Here is an 18628-nt window from a genome sequence, read left to right as displayed (position 1 = left end):
TCAATTTCAATTTACATATTGTACCGATATGTTCGCCACCTTCCTTCATCTTTTGGCATTCGGTCATACTGTCAACATTTAAAATTTGTAATCAATTTAAAGTTCTTAAATACTTTAAATTGATACTTACTATAATAACAAAAAGACATTGATACTTACTAGAAGTACATATACCCACCCTTTGGTTGCTTTCGAATCTCGACCTCAATTTCAACGTCATCTTCACCACCAACAATTCCAAGATCCTTTGACTTCATTTTTCCTTCATATATCAGTTTACGCAAATCAAATCAAATACTGGTTACATACACTTTATTCAATATACAAATATCGATAACTACTCTTGCAGTAAAACTGTTTACTTCAAAAGAATTTGAATGGCCACTAAAACAAGTGTCGGCACATATATACAACCTAAAATATCATTTTCTATCTATAATATTATAAACATGTATCCATATTTATTTTCTACCTATAATATTATATAATCGGTCCCAGATCCTTCTTGGCTTCGATTCGAAATCCCCAAACCAAACCCAAAAACCATAATCCCTATTTTCTTCAAACGAATGAGAACACTCAATACTCCAAGTATCGACACATTTATACAACCTATAATATCATTTTCTACCTATAATATTTAATAAAAGTATCGATATTTATATTTTACCTAGAATATCACTTTCTACATATAATCGGTCTCAAATGCTTCTTTACTCCAAAACCCCAAACAATACATAAAAACCATATTTTCAATTATTATAATAATAAAAAACTAGGGTTTCGATAACGTACTTTTCGATTCGACTGCAGCAACAAACAAACAAATTTCACTTTAGAAACGCATTCTGAATTGCAGCAACAATTATGCTTCGATTTCAAAAACTCGTCTGTTCTATCTATTTTTCAGAGGATATTTAACTATGCCCGTTATATTTTCACCGGATATGTTATTTATATTTAATCGATATAACTACCAAAGTGTCGATACTTTTATGTCAGGTGTCGATACTTTCGATAGTATAATTACCTATTTCTTTGAAAGTATCGATAATTTATTACGTGTACCTATTAAAGTATCGACACTTTTAATATATCCAGTAGCTCTTTACCGGTTTTGTCATTTCGAGACCGGTTTTGTCATATTTTTACCTGTTATATCGTTATGGATCGATACATTTTTATAAAGTATCGACATTTTATAGGCGCTAAAACTGCTTCTCTTTTAAATTCACAAAGTGTTGATACTTATATTAAAGTATTGACACTTTCAATATATCCGGTCGCTCTATACCGGTTTTGTCCTTTAGAGATCGATTTTATCATATTTTTACCTGTTATATTGTTGTGGATCGATACATTGTTATAAAGTATTGACACTTTATAGGCGCTAAAACTGCTTCTCTTTTAAATTCACAAAGTGCCGATACTTATATTAAAGTATCGGCACTTTCAATATATCTGATCGCTCTATACCGGTTTTGTCCTTTAGAGACCGGTTTTGTCATATTTTTACCTGTTATATCATTGTGGATCGATACATTGTTATAAAGTATCGACACTTTATAGACGCTAAAACTGTTTCTCTTTTAAATTCACAAAGTGTCGATACTTATATTAAAGTATCGACACTTTCAATATATCCGATAGCGTTTTACCGGTTTTGTCTTTTCGAGGCCGGTTTTGTCATATTTTTACCTGTTATATTGATATGGATCAATACATTTTTATAAAGTATCGACATAAACCGACAAGCTAAGTTTGTCGGTTGCAAAAAAATTTAATATTTTTTCATGATTTAGAACTACTACATTATTATTACTCAACATTTCTGGTAGCGCTAAATCGAATTTATTAAATATATTTTAATATATCCGGTAACGTCGTATATTAACCGTATATTAACCTACCTTTCCTGAGACAATCCCATATAAATCCATAACCCCTTTATCCTCCACTATGTTTTCATTGTATTTCCTTTAGGTTTTGCAGTTCTCAAAAGCATGAGTGACCCCAAGTATGCTTATCCCTACCCTGCTCAAGGTACCCTTTTTTGCTTTGCTTATATGTTCATTTCCCCTTAGATTTTACCCTATTCAACTTGTTTAATATCTCAGGTTTTGCGTTAATGGCCACAGTTCCTTTATAAAACTTTCAGATTTTGAAGCTTTTAGTAGTGAAGTTGTGGCCTTTTCTGTTTTGCATGTTCTGCTGTTATTGTTCATAGGCATGGGATTCTATGTTGGAACTATTTTTTTTATTCCTAGAGAGAAAGGGAAAATTATTCAGAGTTTTTTTTGTCCCTTTGGATTAAAGTGAAGTTATGGGTAGGTTTTGTTTTAATTTTCTGCCATAATTCTGGTTGCTAGGTTATTATCAAGGGCCCCCAGTGATGGCACCACCACAATATGCTGCTCCACCACCTAGGAGACAGACTGGTTTCCTTGAGGGATGGTATATTATATCCCATGCTGCGAATATTTCAATTAATTTAAAGAGTTTTCTTCCTTTTAATGTGTAAATTATTGTTTATTTTTGCAGTCTTGCAGCTTTGTGTTGCTGCTGTCTCATTGATGAGTGTTGCTGTGATCCTTCCATCATCTTTATCAGCTGATAATGAATCTCTGTAATTTCACTGTATCTGTAATATTAATAAGCAGTAATTTATAACTAGTGATTGTGTTGGTTTGATGAATCTTCATCCTTGTAATTTAATTCTCTTAAGCAAGGAAGAAAATAATAATCCAATTTATGATTGAGATTAACCTTCCAGTAATTATTATTTTCCTTTGCAAATAATCACAGTGCAGACTGCAGAGAACAAATAATGTTCCATTTTTCAGCAATCAAAGAAGTGGTTAATGAAAATAACAGTGGTGGTTCAGTCTTGTCGAGTTGCAAACGATTCAAATCACTCAACTATTTGGTCCCAAGATGAAGAACACAAAGTCGAAATGAAAATAATGATTCATCAAATCACTTAAACTTGAAATGTAAATGATTTTAGTAGTGTGAACCAAATTCTAGAAGAGAGGAGGGATTGGCAAAGAGAAAATCAAATTAAGCACAGACAATTATAAAACCTTGATTAATGGATTGTCTTTTTTGTAAATAGAATTGGGTTTTCAATTACATAATGTTAGGTGATATGGTCTCCCATGGAAGTCTGATATTGGCCAATCGCCATGCATGCAAAGCATATTTGTGTTGAAGCTTAAGCCACGTTGAACTGAACAATTTCTTCTTTGTGGGGGTATCCGATTCTCATATTCCCAATTTATTATTAGCTCAGCCCGTTGGTGGTGGTGGTTGGATTGAGTGGCTCGATGTTTAGGCCTTTGTTTTTGTATTAAAATGATCAACTATGGGTGGCATATACTACTAGTTGATAAAACAACCCATATCAGGACACTCAAATAAGAACATAAAACCTAACATCATTAAGATTGTAATCAATCGATTGAACAGTTTTCAAGTGTATTGGAGTGGTTACATTTTTCATTAATGTAAAATATGTCTGAAGCTTTATAAAATCATGACAAGACAGTAAATACCAAGAGAATTAGCATGGGATAATTCACTTGCATTCACCATTAACAAGTACTTTTGGTTACTTGTATTACTGTTGTAATACATTTTCCATTTATTTTCCAAGGAAACAACTATACACACAAGCCAGAACCTGAAGAAACAGAACCAGATATATTCCACAGCTGCTGCCGTTCGCTATGCTTTCACAACCTCCGTTGCACCCACCACAGTTAGCCCATAGCCAGCACCACAGCCGCTGCTATTCACCATGCTTCCACAACCTCCACCACAGCCACCACAGCCACCAGCACAACCACCACAACTGCTGCTATTCACCATGCTTCCACAACCTCCACCACAGCCACCACCACAACCGCCACAACCGCCGCTATTCACCATGCTTCCACAACCTCCACCACAGCCACCACCACAACCGCCACAACCGCTGCTATTCACCATGCTTCCACAACCTCCACCACAGCCACCACCACAACCGCCACAGCCGCCGCTATTCACCATGCTTCCACAACCTCCACCACAGCCACCACCACAACCGCCACTGCCGCTACTCTTCACCATGTTTCCACATCCGGCACCACAACCACCACAGCCACCACCACAACCGCCACAGCCGCTGCTCTTCATCACGTTTCCACATCCGGCACCACAACCACCACTTTTTACAATGCTTCCTTTCTGGCCTCCATAGTCCCCATTGCATGAACCATCTTTTTGGGGTATCACTGCATTTTCTAAGGTCATATCATCATCTGAAAGGACTTCAGGTTCTATGGAGGCTGTAAAGTTGGCAGGCTGTTCATTCTCAACATATACCTTTGGTATAGCACCATCTATCTTTTTCTTACTTTTGCCATCAATGGTCAAGCCTTTGCGTCCTTTCTTCTTTAAAATGTGATGAAATATAAACACTGATACCAACCCAGGCAAAACAAACCATTCCTCCTTTGCCTATTCAATTTTGATTATAAACAAGAAACAGTTCGTGAAATTAATCTCTTACAATTGTACATTTTAATGTTTAATAAATAGCTAACCTACCTTCAGACATCTTGATTTCAAGTTAAGCAAAGCAACAGCTTTTCCATATGGATGTTCAGCAGAAAATTCAACTGCAGTCATAAAGTCACCTTCCTTCTTTTTCTTCTCACAGTGTTTGGGTTCATAATCCAGTTTTCTGCCAAGAAAAACCTTTACCTGTTCAAAGATAAATTCAGTGGGATGTCGTTTGGTAAAATAATAAAAAGAATGGGAAGTTTAACTTCAAAACAACTTGTAAGGATTGTAGTCAGAAGAATACAGCAATAACAGGAAAATTAGTTACAACACATTATGTATACGCACAACTAAAGCATGCAGACAGTTAGGCAGTGAAATTCAAAAGAAAGTAAAATTAAAATGCAGACTATGTTCTACATGAGTGATGAGTGAGCTTCTATGTGAGATCAAGATGGAAGTTGAGATAGGGAAATAATGAAAGCCCTACTAGGACTTGACAACAGAGAGATAATGCTGTTAGAGTCAAATAATGGTTTTTGGGCTATATGGAGAAGGATGGAACCAAGATCAAACATTGGGAGGGGCCAAATTACCTAACTTAAAAAATATGAGGGCCTATTGTATTTAAACTCAATTTTTTGGGGGGTGGGGCAAGGTTTAATCTGTCTAATATTTAAACTTATAGGGAACTAAATTGCAATTAGGCCAAAAAATGATGCTTAGGTTCCATCACTGTATATGGATGTCGGATAAGAAATTTTGCAATATTATATGAGATTTACATAAAATGAGAAAATAAATGGATGCATACCATCCTATTGCCTTTGAGATCAAAGAGATGACCATTTTCATCGGCTTCATCTGAATGCTGAAGAACCCATTGAGAATTCATCAAGGACCAATGAGTCCCAAGAAACTCAGCTACAGTAAGAGTTTCTCCATGCTTTGAGATACCAATTACTTGCTTCCTTGAGAGGCTGCTCTCTTTCATCTTTGCCATTCCAGATTCCCTATAATCATGCTCCCAAACGGTCAAATTCAGTGCTGAACTTTACATAACTAGCAACTAACTGTGCTGAGAAAACAGAAAACTGCATAGGCACTCTAAAATGGTTTTCCAAAGAATTATCATACTGACATAAAGGTCAACAAACAGGATTCAGATATTTAATATCCTAAACAAATGAAATATATCATATAGTAACCATAAACATTTATTTTTGTGTCATGAATTTTATCATGAGAAACAGTTTTCCTAGTCGAACAGTACTTTGTGTGATGAGAAAATTAAAGGTTATCAGTGGCAGACATCAAATCTAAGAAAAGTTGGAGCTCTTTTGGGAAAAGAGTAGCATAAATATGACATCATCTCTTAAAGCTTCACCAATATGTAAATAGAAGGAGCCGAACACATGCATGCACAGCCAGGATATAAATATTTAACAATCGACTAAAATACATGGAAGGCAAACTTAAAGTTGCTTGCCAGCATATAAACTGGTGTGAATGCAAGTATACCTCATTTGGAGCCTAATGACCTCAGCTTGAGTTTCATCAATGACACGGGTGTAGCTCTTATCAGCTGGGACCGTTTCAGCAAGAGGGAGTTGAAAACAAGAACCTTTTGAAAAAGCAAGGGGGCGAACCATGTGAAGCACATGTGGTGCTACTGTAGGAACTGTGAATGAAACAGAAACACGTAGGCCAAATGGTTTTGAAGAACCATTTCCAGAAGCAGGCACCAAATCCAAACACTTCTCCATGGCAAGTTTGGAAACCGGAACTAGAAACTCTTGTATGGAGAGTGAAGCAGTACCTAGAGTTTTGCATGTCTTTTTTCCTGGTAAGGTGGAAACTGAATGTGATACGAGTTCAAAGAGCAGTTCACCAGTAGGTTCACACTGAAATGAAGCAACCTGTTTCTTCCCAGACTCAGATAAGATAGTCAGTTTCTGCTTATTATTACAGAACACATCTGGTTGAGTTTTACTAAACAGGACAAAGAGGTTTCCCTTCTTTTCATCCGTTAAGTTCTTAACTTCAACAATCTCCAAAAAGACCTGAAAAAAAGTATTAAACATAATGAGGAAGAGCCCGTTAAAACAGGAAAGCAGTACCAGTAACCTTGGTCCAGGCTAAATAAAGGCAAAACAAGTTGAAAATAAGAAGCATCTACAAGCAAAAGGACAACGATAGGAAATAAAATAAAACCAGCTAATGAAAAAGATCTTGTACTTAATGAAATGCTAGAGGAAAAAGTTTCCAGAAACTACCTCTACAACCCTCATCTCAGGAAGCTTAATAATTTTCAGAAACTCGTTTGCAGCATCTACTTCCTTAGGTAAAATGTCAGGCACGCAAGGAATGGTTGTGATAGGAGATGGAGAATTCCCTCTATACATGGCCCCTGCCTTCCAGTATCTTGTGCCAAATGTATCCTCCCACTGTTTAGTAGTCCCTGAAAACCCAACATCAAGCTTCTTCCCTTTAGTTCGATCCGAATCAGTATCATCATGCTCCAATATCTTGCCAAGTGTTCTGTTCAAATCTATGCAGTAAAAGACAGGATGCAACTGGTGGGTGTGCCAGATAAGGTCGATGTCATAAGTTGGAACGCAAAAGCGTTTAATGGACTTTTCTCGATTCCTCTTGATCAAATGAAGGAAACCCTTATATCTAGCTACAGCTTCTTGAATAAATACATCATTATTCATATGCTCTCTGGATACCTGGAGTAGAAGACGAGACCAGGAAGATTCAAGAAAAATTGGAAGATAGCAAATTTGAAAATCTATATCAGAAATTTGAGTGACTAAACTGTGATTTATTACGTGAAGCAATTTCCTAATTCAATAATTATCCTCAAAGGAACCAGGTCGCCTTAGCATTGCATAAAGCTTTCAACCTGACAATCAACTTGGTGAGAGTAAAATGTATTGCATAAATCTAGTTTTTGACATTTCAGTCCTCAATTAGCAGACTAATTAATCTAACATTTCCTTCCTTCAAAAGTATGAGATGAATGCTACAAAAATCACACATTCAAAAAGCTCAAATGATAATTCTCGGAATTACCTGATAAAAGAAAGGACTCTGCCTTTTTACAGCAGAAATTAGATCATATTCGGTGTGTTTTTCGAGTCCAGAAAGCGTTTCAGAGGTATTTTCAGATGATGCTCTAGTGAAATCGAAGTCATAAGGTTCATCCGGATAAAATCTGTTCCAAATTACTTCCGTTTTCCTTTTACACGTGCCTTGAAGAGAAGATACAACACTAGAGTTGTCAAGGATCATTCCATAAAGTTCCTCACAGTCAGACTTGTAACGAACCTGATTAAAAAGAGAAAGAAATCCAGCTTAAAATATCAAAACAAACAAGCAAAAACGAAGCAAAATTTCTTATATTAAGCTTATAGACGTACGGGATTTAGCCTATGGCAATGCCAAATCCATTCACAATCGAGAGGAACAACCAGAGGCCCTTCCAAAATCATTTCATCGCAACATTTGGCAAGCAAGGGAAGCCAGTAAGCATTGTACCTTAAATTAACACATCTCAAAAAGTCAAACAGCCAAACTCTGATTCAATATTTATATGAAAGTTAATCAAGATCTAGTGAGTAGTGACCATAGTATTCAAAATTCTATATCAACACTACATAACCCAAAAAAGACTCAGAATTTAAAACTGGAAAAAACAACGATTTTAGCAACCAAAATATAAAAAAGAGGTTGAAGAACTCAATAAATTGAGCAGTGAAAGTGATCACCTGTAAATGGCTCTTTGGAGAGTAGGACCATCGTAGAGCCAACGATTCCTATCGACAGCAGCAAGAAATTCAAGGTGCTTCTTGGCGGCAGCCACAATATCCAAACTTATCTCTATCTTTTGAGCTTCAATCCATTCCAATTCTTGCTCTTTCTCCAATCCCATCTCTTTATTCTCGCCTAAACACAACCCCAACAATAAAAAGTAAAAATATGAACATAATAACAATAGTTATTATCGATTTTCCAAATTGCTGAACAAAGGTTGAAAAAGATTACCAGAAAAGTATTTCAGTTCGCTTCCTTGCATTCTCAGTCTCAGTTGTGATATTTAATCGGAGTTAAATAGGAATCTTTTGTCTGAAACTCTGACTCAAGTTAACAAAATGACCAAAATGTCTTTTTCCATGTTTCGTCATTTGTGTTTTTTCTCTAATGGATTGGAATGACCAAATTATCCTTTTAAAAATAATATAATATGAAAGAAAATACACGAAAATATCAGGGATAAGCTATACAAATGGTAGCTAAACGTTACTAAAATAATCTTTTTGTCCACTAAAATTTGAAAAGTTATAAAATGGTCATTAAACTTATCATTTCGTTACAAATAATCATTATACTTTATCAAATTAGTACAAAATGATCATTAAACTTTATCAAACTACTATATAATGATTCGTAAACTTATTGAATTTTACACTATTTTATAATGTACGATGATCATTTTATAATATAAGATGATCATTTTATAATAATTTTATAAATTTAATGATCATTTTATAATTTATAAAAAATTAATAACTAAATAAATTATTCCAGAAATTTTTAGTGATTACTTACATATTTTATTTAATATATTTCATAAAAGTAGTACATTCATTTTGAAAACAGCCTCTAGAATAAGAGTTTATGTACAAACTTGTACTACAAGAATCATTGATTAGTATAAGCAACGACTTTGTTCAGTATTTTCTATACATATCCAAAATTACAAATAATAAAAAATAATATTATTAATTTTTTTTAAATTTTAAAAAATTATTTATATATAAAAAATTATAAACATATAAATCCAATCCGATATACAATCTAAAAAAATACATTCGGAAACATCTTATACTGAATTTCAAGAGAAAATCTAGTAGTAAATAGAACATGTTTTTTTAGGTGATTCAAGTTTGAAAATATCTATAAAATATAATCGTAACTAAAAGTAAATTAGAGACTTCGATAAGCCATATTAAAATGCTAATAAAACATGTCGTACTAAAGAAAAAAAAATACAATTTCGAGGCCTTTGCTTTTGTAATATGAAATTAGGAACTGAGGGATTAGATAGATCTAATATAATTGTTAATATAATTTGATTGCTTGAATATAGGCTGAATAAAACTCAATTTGATTATTTTTATTTAATCAACACTAAAAAGATTTGATCTGACTCTCAATTTCATAAACTTAACTTAACTATAATTATTTTTATTTAATTAACACTAAAAAGATTTGATCTGACTCTCAATTTCATAAACTTAACTTAACTATAAAAAAATCTTAAATTCGAGTCAAGTGATAAAATAAAACTAGAATAACAAAATTTTTAATAAATAATAAATTGATTTTCAAATTTGAGTACTTCAACTATTAATGATATATATATATATATATATTACACATGAAAAAAATATGACAATGTTTATGTACATCATAATATTATAATATTATAAATATTTATAATTAAATTTAAATAGAAACTCAAATAACTCAATTCGACTCGAATCGAAAAAATTAAATAAAATTTGAATTATAAAATAAGATTCTTCAATTCGACTAATTCATAATTTTTTAACACGACTCAATAGGATACTGACCTCTAATTAAATATTTATGGATATATTTTATTAAATTTGTTGAGAGAAAATTAAAAAATGAACTGAAAGCAACGTGAGAGCAACTGCGTGTTGGTGGATGGATGACGGTGTTTGGGTTTGTCGCGTGTACGAAAACAAGGAATTCTGTTAGTTGTACATCAAAGTGAGAGCTGCAGTACAATAGTACTAGGCTCAATCACCTATGCAAATGCAAATTCTTTTTTAACCTTTTGAAAAAGGATAAAATAGTAACATTTCGCCCATTATTACAAGCTCCATTTCTAAATATATAATATATAAAAACAAACATGACACCCAGTATGGCCAAATTGCAACACGAATCACTAGTAGTGGCACTACATCTCCTCTTTTCTTATGCTGATATTAGGAAGTTACTTTACCTCATTTATTCAAAAGAATTTAACATTTCTTACAATATTTGAAAGTGAAAACATACATATCCAAATTGGCCTTTGATTCCTTCTATGCTTTTACAAATTGTGAAATAGTCGTTATATAATGGATTGTTACAGAGGAACTTAAGTGTTACAAACTCCATTAAAGCCCAACACCATAAAACTAGAAAAGTGTGAACAAATAAATAAATAAATCCTCTAACATAGCAATTAACTCCTTTGAATACACAAAAAATACCAATTAACTCCCATCATATATAAATATATATATATATATATATAAGCAAAGTATTAACAATTTGAGAACGGTCCATAAGATCAATTTGTAGTCTACCTATGGCTTCAGCCCTTAGTACATGTAAAAATATATGCAAATTGTTACCTATTTTCAATATACCTATAGCTAAACCACTTCTAAAGCGGCAAGTCGAGTGCATAATATATGGTCATCTAAACAAAAAACAAAAAATGGTTTTCCATAGACAATTTACTCTTTAAAATACTTGCAAGATACTTGAATCATGGTATAAAAACTATACAAGAGTAGCAAGACTTCAGGATTAAAGCTGAGCCCTAATTGTTATAAAAAAAACATACAAAAAGGCTGAAGTCTGACCTTAAGCAATTGCAATTCTTGAATATAAGGCTAAAGACATGGCTATATAAAAGGTATACCAAATAGAAAATTTTCTTAATGGGGAAAATTACAAAACTTCCTTCTAAAAAAAATTACAAAATGCATATGGCTTACAAGACTTCTATAAATATATCTTCACTTGAGTATTATCAGGCATACTCACAAAAGCTGGAAAAAGTATTATAGACGTTCTACTACTGCACAAGTTTCCTTAGGTCACCTTCAGGCCCTCAATGTTATCATCAAATCCTCAGGTCATCTTTGGATCCTCAAATTCGTTTCCAAATGCTCAAATCATCTTTAGACCCTCAAATTCATTTTCAAATCCAAAAATCATCTTAAAACCTTAGGTTGTAAGTACATATATAAGTTCCAGAAAAAGCCACTAAAAAATCCCTCAGGGGATACAAAATTCTTCTGGGGATGGCACTAAACCTTTGACACCCTCCACTTCATCAATGTGCTTATTTGGTGATATTTTTTACTTGTGTAGGTTTTCACCTGGTCCCTTTAAAACCAGCTTCAGACCTGAAGGGGGACTAATGTTTGGACCAGCCATGAAATAATAAGTAATACCCAAGCCTAGGACCAAACATAAATGACAGTATTTTTCATACCCTAGCCTCCACCTTTTTCTTATTTACCGGGCTAATATTTCCCCCCAAGTCCATAACCATGAATCCTTGATTGAATTAAGCATCCAAGAGAATCCCAAAGCACAAGCTTAGACACCTTAACTTATATTCATCTTGCAAAAACACAAAAAACCCGGTTTGCCTCCAAATCCAGTCCACGTAAAAAGAAGTGGCAAAAACAAGAATAGTAGAAGTGGCATTATAATGCATGAAGTCCATGAAAATCATAATGCATCATAATGCTGTAAGATGCTTAGACTATACAGAACAATGCATCATAATGCATGAAGTCCATGAAAATCAGATATACCTTGGAGGGTCCAATCGATTCTCAACAGTTACAGGAACAAAAGGGGAAAAAAAGAAAAGAAAATTAAAGATGATTCTAGCACCTGCCCCAACTGCATCAGAACCCTCACCTATTGAAAAACGCATAAGCATTGGCTCTTCTAGAGACAAGATAGTAGATGGGTGGATGAGATGTTTATCACTTTTACAAATGACAATAAGTTAATAAAAGAATTATTCCATGATTTTTCAATAAATGACTGCACATCTTAATCTATTCTACTCCATTTATTTTGAAGTTTAAATTTCTACCATTGCAGCATACCTTACTGTGGTGCTAACTGTTAATACACATTCCATGCTTCCTTCCTCCCCTGCTTTTCCAGTTATGTTGAATCTACCAACCTCTCCCACTACGTTAGCTTAATCTAGACATTTTAGATGATTTAAGTCAAATATCTTCATCAATTTAATGTAATGAATTTATAAACTTACAGTACAAACCAAGTTCAACCTCAAAACTTTCAAGCAACTGATGACTCACTGTTCTTAAGAATAGACATCCTACATTATTAACCAGACTGACAACTCAATCACATACAATAAAAAAGCAATACCACTTAAAATATTTAAACTGTCATTATTTAACATAGAAAAGATTTCTTCAACATCTAAATGTTCATACAAGAAATTTTGGATAACCATTAAAAAGATGTATGCACTGATGTTGAACTAAAACCAGCTTAGTTAACTATTCAATATCCTTGAACTTGAGCAGACTAACAAATACAAGCAAAAAGAGGCATGGAAGTGAAATAGGTCTTATTTTATGTGACCAAGACTGCTTTAAAACAACAATGGAGCTATTTGATGTTTTCCATGAGGTAGGGATAGAGAATTTGGATTTCAGAAATAGATTAAGCTGTGTGATAAAACACATAAATATGAAATTTCATGATTATATTCTCAAATCCATGGTTTTATTGAATGTATATTTAGTAGAAAATTTAAAATGCCTATAGATATTTGTGATTTTGATAACCTTCTTACGCCTTTCAAATATATAATCATGATTCTCAACTGATTTATACGTAATGTATGCATTTTTCACAATTTATATAGCAAATGAAATTCATATCCAGATCTTCAAATTCTAGTTCTAAAACATAACATAAAAGGAAGATAGAAGTTATTTTGCCCTAGATAGGATTCGAATCTAGGTTCCACTTGAACCCAAAATTTTAGGTTTTCTTCTAGTTAAGAAGATAACATTCATCATCATTAAAATTACTTTTCCATTGCCTATGAAGGTAGAAGACAAAATCTTCAGCTTCCAAGCACCCGCTTCAGTATCTTCCTCAAAGATATAAGATAATGATTTTTCTTTCCGTGTGTGTTTAGATTGTCGAAATTGGGAAACAATGAATTGGAATTTGTGATCTTCTAAATCAGCTAAAGCATTTGAACCATAAATCGGCCCAAAGAAATCTATCGAAAGAAATTGCAATAAAGACGAGTAAGCAAGGCCAAAGGCAAAGATAAATCATTGAATTTCTAAACAGAAGGTGATGGTGCCATATAAAATGCAACACATTCAGAAGATACAAAAGCAAAATTCACTAATCAACAAGTTTACCACATAGCCAAAAAAAGAAGAAGCAAAACTTTTCTACAAGGTCTACCGAACGAGAAAAAAAAAACTGTAATCAGAACAGAATCAGGACAAAGACATGAAAACAAATACAATTCGAAACTGGAATCACGTACTGAAAAGAGAAAGGTTTGAAGAAGCAGTTCCGACTTGAACTTCAAGAAGCTCCAAACGACGTTCTAAAGTGTCGAGCTTCTCGTTCAATGATGCTAATTTGCTCTTCGTCGTAGACTCTGAAACCGAACAAACAAATAAGAAATAATTTTGTTTAAAAAAGAGGGTAAAATAATCTTTGAAAAAATATACCGAATTGAAGGAGAAATTCGAAGAGGCGACGAATATTGAGGGAAATGTGAGAGATGAATTCGCGATTCTCCCAATCGGCCTGGACTGCAATCCCTACGTTTACGGCATTCGTTATCCCTCCTCCTCTTGACATTTTTTCCGGGGAAAATTGCCGATATTTACGGATCTTTCAAATCTCGCGTATAACCGTTGTTTCTTCGATATTTAAGGGGGAAAAAACTCTTTCGGTTAAATTTTGGTTTTGGTGTCTCTATTATGCTTAAATTTAATATAATCTAATATTATATTTTTACAATGTCATGCCATTCAAATATTTAATACAGTTAATTATCTCAGTTAAAATGTTGAGAGTTTTTTCTTCTTAAAGACATTCTATTATTCATCCTGCTTATGTATACTATTATATGTCGGAAAGGTTTTTATTAAAAAAAATATCATGTCCACATTCTACTTGAAACAATTAATATCATCAACTACTTGGGTTAATTGTTAGAAATCATAATCTAAAGTTTGTTTGATTTCATCTTAATAATTCGTGAAAAACTAAAATTAAGAGATACAATATAAATTTTTATTTATGATTTAGTACTTGTATGCCTGTATATGTGTCTAGGTACTTGTGAGTATATTGTATCATTTATAACATTAATTAATGAAATTATGAAAATTAATAGATCAAACCATTTTAAATAAAATATAAAGATTGGCCTCAAACTTGAATATGGTAAATAAATAAAAAAATATTGTAAATTAGTTCTTTATGGTGTAAAGTTATAAATATTAAATATTTAAAATATTAAAATTCAAGTTTTGTTCATATATTTCAAAATGAAAACAAGTAAAAAATTAATTAAATTTCATAAGTCTATTTATTCGGGGGAAAAAATTGTCACCCATGGATAACTTCTAGAGTTACTAACTCAATTCGACGACTTTTATGTAAATTTTGCAAGTCAAGTCAAATGGTTAGAGTGCTTGAAAGCAAAAAAGATCATGTTTCAAAAGTTGAATCTCGTAAATTAAGTAATATCATAATATTAAATGTAAAATATCTATTTGATATTGATATGTTGACGTGATAATTTATTTTATATAAAATGACAAAACGAATGAAAAAAATAGCATTGTTGTTGAAAAAGAAAACTAAACTTTAATTAAAGATAACTAAGAGAGTTCAGTTTTCAGTATTTTTTGAATACTTTTTATTGATAATATAATTTCGTATTCTTAAAATTTTTAATATAATTATATAAGTTCGGACCTCCTTACACAAAATCAAAATGCAAAAGGTTTAATTATCAAATTAGACAAGAGACTATATGTAACCCTCTAGATCCGGCCTGGACGTTATGAGACTCTTTTCATATTTAAAACAACGTTAAAATCCATGTAACAGTATAATATGAAATTTATCCATAATAAGGATTCATGTGATAAACATATATATGTACATATATCAGAAAACCGTATATAACAGTAATATCAGTAATACATATATATCAAGACGGTAGCAAAACACATGTTACCAAAATATAACAGAAAGATATATAGAAATATACAGTGGTACAAAATTAGGAGAAGTTGATCCTCCTGATGCCAAGTCTGCTATTATCTGAAAATGTTAAAATTTACAAAATGAGCTAAAAAGTTCAGTGTGCTCCTTACGGTGTATAAAATCATACAGATAAAATATTTCAGTAAAATCGATTTATCAAGTATGTTTTAAAAACATGAACACTGCCCTGTCCGATCAACAAAATGTGTAGGTTCCCCAGAACCATACACCAGTAAGGGTTTACCCTGTGCACAAAGTAGAAGAGTCTGCAATAAGGTCTTATTCTATGCACAAAGCCGAGGAACCTGCAGTAAGGATTTACACTGAGCACAAAGTCGAGGAGCCTATGGTAAATAGTAAGGTCTTACAAGTCATAAACTAGGCCTGAGATACTTCCTTCAATAAAACCCCCAATGAAAAAATAACATGTATGTAGTCAAAAGAAAATGGTAGTTTAATCAAAAAATCCATATTGGAATCTTAATATGAACAATATTAACCTTTATTTAAGTAATTTACGAAAACCTACGGGTAACTCTCGTAGAACACGGATCGAGCGAGTCTGAAGGACAGAAAACACCGGACCTAACTGACATTTGGTCAGGTGAAACATGAGTACCTTCATAAAAATATATTCTTGGATCAATTTCATAACCAAATCTCAAATAAATAAGCAAAAATGCTAAAAATACTAAGCATTTGTGGGTTAACGTGCTCGTTTCGGCACTTTCGGGTTAGAATTTGGAAAAACGAACTTCGAAATTAGTCTTAGGACGTCAAAAAACATAAAATATGACTTTTCAAAAAATTTGACTTTTTGGTCAAAGCCAACGGTCAACGGTCAGTTAACAGTCAAATTGGATCGGGAAGACGGGTTGGATTAATGGGTCAGGTTAGCGGGTTGAGTCGGGTCAAACATGGATCGGGTCGGATTGGCCCATTTCCAAGCAGTCCACCAGGCGGTGGACTTTTCCCACGCGTAGAGACAACGCGTGCGGGACTGAAAGGGGTCGGAAAAATTCTTAAAAAAATTTCTAATTGCGTTTTAAGGGGTTTTGAGACACTTACCAAGCTCGGTTCACAACTGTGAACAGTGGAGAGATCGATTTCGAAACATCGAAAACTTGATATTCCTCACCCCCTCACACATCGGCGACAACGGAGATAAAAATGACACTAGTAAACTCGGAACGATGCAAGGAACACGATGGTGTAGGAGGTGTTGAAAATGGAGCAACTCTCGGTGATGAAACGACGATAAAAGATTTCTTTCTAAAAGAGAAAAATTTTGGAGAGAGAGAAAAAAATAAATTAATTTCCCCTGATTTTAGGTTATATAAACCCTAAAAATGGCAAAATCATGACATAGGTCCTCCATCTTTAGTTGCTTTCTGAATTTGGATATGAATTTAATCATTTTTTCACTTTGGTTACTCAATTAAATCAAAATTCAATTTAGTCCTTGAAATTTTTTTAAGAGAATTTTAGGCCTTATTTTGTGGTGTGACAACTCTCCCTCACTCAAAAGAAATTTTTTCCTCGAAATTTACCTGATGTAAACAAATGTGGAAATTGAGTCACCATTGACTCCATTGTCTCCCAAATAGCTTCTGAGGGGCCACAGTTACTCTATTAAAATTTGACCATTGGAATATGCCTATTTTGAAGAATTCTCTCGTCCTGATCTAAAATATGTACGGGCTTCTCCTCATAGGACAAATCAGGTCTCAACTTTACTTCCTTAACATGAATGATGTGACCTGGATCTGGACGATATCGCCTCAACATGGATACATGAAAAACATCATGAATGCGACTGAGCTAGGGAGGTAACTCAAGCTGATAAGCAACAGGTCTGACTTTCTTCATAATATGATACAACCCAATAAATATCGGGTTCAATTTACCCTTACGTCCAATTCTAAACACTTGAACTAGCTCAGGTGATCTGCATATGACTTCAAACTCAAACTCGATATCCTTCCGTCGTTGATATGCATATGACTTCTGCCTACCAAATGCCTCTCTCAGGTGATCACGGATCAATCAGACAGTATCTTCAGTCTCTCGAACTAGCTCTGGACCCAATGTCTTCTTATCATACAACTTAGTCCAACAAATATGAGTACAACATTTACGTCCATACAGAGCCTCGTGCGCGCCATGTGAATACTTGCATGGCTATTTTTATTTTCAGTAAACTCGTCTAAGGACAAAAAATCTTCCCAACTACTATGGAAGTCAATCAGACAACCCCGTAACATATCTTCCAGCACCTGGGTCACTTGCTCAGGCTAACAATCAGTCTGTGGGTGAAAAGTTGTACTAAAATTCAAACAACTACCCAGAGCCTCGTACAAAGCCTTAAAGAACCTAGAAGTGAACCTCATATCTTGGTAAGATATGATAGACAACAGAACACCATGAAGTCTAACGATCTCAGAAATATACAATCTAGCCAGCTTGTCTAAAGAATAATTAACTTGAATAGGGATAAAGTGAGTTGACTTGGTGAGTCAATCAACAATCACCCAAACAAAATCATTTTTGGAAGGAGTCAGAGGAATCTTAATTGACTGTAACAATCCAGACAGATGATGGTGCTCTGCCTTAACCTACTGACAAGTCAGACACCTCACCACAAAATCTGAAATATTCTTCTTCATACCAATCCAAAAATAACGCTCATTGAGATTCTTGTACATTTTGTCCCTGCCAGAATGAATAGCATAAGGACTACTATGAGCCTCTTGAAGAATATCTCATCTCAACTCATCATCTTTAGGGACGCAATAACGACTGTGAAAGCACAAAATACCATCATAATCCAAAGTATACTCTGAACTCTATCTCTGGTCAACTTGTTCAATAATGGGAATCAATGAGCTATCAAGGAGTTGTTTGGCCTTAATTTCTTCAGCCAAAGTGGGTTTAACTTGCAACTCTGCTAACA

At 33.6% G+C, this 18628-nt stretch overlaps 2 protein-coding genes and 1 long non-coding RNA gene across 6 annotated transcripts; 1 reads left to right on the top strand and 2 right to left on the bottom strand.

Annotated features, from left to right (window-relative positions):
- Positions 1 to 1928: 1928 nt before the first annotated feature.
- On the top strand, positions 1929 to 2728 carry LOC120122434. The gene is made up of 3 exons (XR_005516079.1): positions 1929 to 2043; positions 2370 to 2454; positions 2542 to 2728. It is a non-coding gene; the product is annotated as an uncharacterized LOC120122434 (long non-coding RNA).
- Positions 2729 to 3604: 876 nt separating this feature from the next.
- On the bottom strand, positions 3605 to 8681 carry LOC120122433 (glycine-rich domain-containing protein 2-like). 4 transcript variants are annotated; one of them, XM_039141564.1, is made up of 12 exons: positions 8596 to 8681; positions 8319 to 8496; positions 7971 to 8088; positions 7624 to 7878; positions 6822 to 7277; positions 6067 to 6608; positions 5360 to 5558; positions 4591 to 4746; positions 4209 to 4500; positions 4101 to 4148; positions 3951 to 4070; positions 3605 to 3899 (listed from the first exon to the last, which is right to left on the bottom strand). In XM_039141564.1, the coding sequence occupies exons 1-12, from the start codon at positions 8624 to 8626 to the stop codon at positions 3727 to 3729; spliced, it is 2568 nt and encodes an 855-aa protein (XP_038997495.1). In that variant the 5' UTR covers positions 8627 to 8681; the 3' UTR covers positions 3605 to 3726. The 4 variants fall into 4 exon arrangements, with proteins under 4 accessions (XP_038997495.1, XP_038997494.1, XP_038997496.1 ...); XM_039141563.1 differs by having other exon boundaries at positions 3951 to 4148; XM_039141565.1 differs by lacking the exon at positions 3951 to 4070 and having other exon boundaries at positions 3605 to 3821.
- A 5137-nt stretch (positions 8682 to 13818) lies between these two features.
- On the bottom strand, positions 13819 to 14287 carry LOC120122589 (protein BRICK 1-like). The gene is made up of 2 exons (XM_039141718.1): positions 14121 to 14287; positions 13819 to 14047 (listed from the first exon to the last, which is right to left on the bottom strand). The coding sequence occupies exons 1-2, from the start codon at positions 14251 to 14253 to the stop codon at positions 13923 to 13925; spliced, it is 258 nt and encodes an 85-aa protein (XP_038997649.1). The 5' UTR covers positions 14254 to 14287; the 3' UTR covers positions 13819 to 13922.
- Positions 14288 to 18628: the final 4341 nt, after the last annotated feature.

This window comes from Hibiscus syriacus, unplaced genomic scaffold (assembly GCF_006381635.1).
Source record: "Hibiscus syriacus cultivar Baekdansim isolate YM2019G1 unplaced genomic scaffold, ASM638163v2 tig00110387_pilon, whole genome shotgun sequence".
Lineage (NCBI taxonomy): Eukaryota > Viridiplantae > Streptophyta > Magnoliopsida > Malvales > Malvaceae > Hibiscus > Hibiscus syriacus.
This window is presented reverse-complemented; position numbering and strand designations above follow the sequence as displayed.

Bases quoted from the DNA above. Each gene is read 5' to 3' on its own strand.
- LOC120122433 (XM_039141563.1), bottom strand. From the start codon at position 8,626: ATGCAAGGAAGCGAACTGAAATACTTTTCTG. The intron at 4,747-5,359 runs GTATGCATCCAT...ATCTTTGAACAG, and splicing joins ATCTCAAAGGCAATAGGATG to GTAAAGGTTTTTCTTGGCAG. The intron at 3,900-3,950 runs GTGGTGGAGGTT...GTGGCGGTTGTG, and splicing joins TGGCGGTTGTGGTGGTGGCT to GTGGTGGCTGTGGTGGAGGT.
- LOC120122589 (XM_039141718.1), bottom strand. From the start codon at position 14,253: ATGTCAAGAGGAGGAGGGATAACGAATGCCGTAAACGTAGGGATTGCA. The intron at 14,048-14,120 runs GTATATTTTTTC...GTTCGGTTTCAG, and splicing joins CGAATTTCTCCTTCAATTCG to AGTCTACGACGAAGAGCAAA.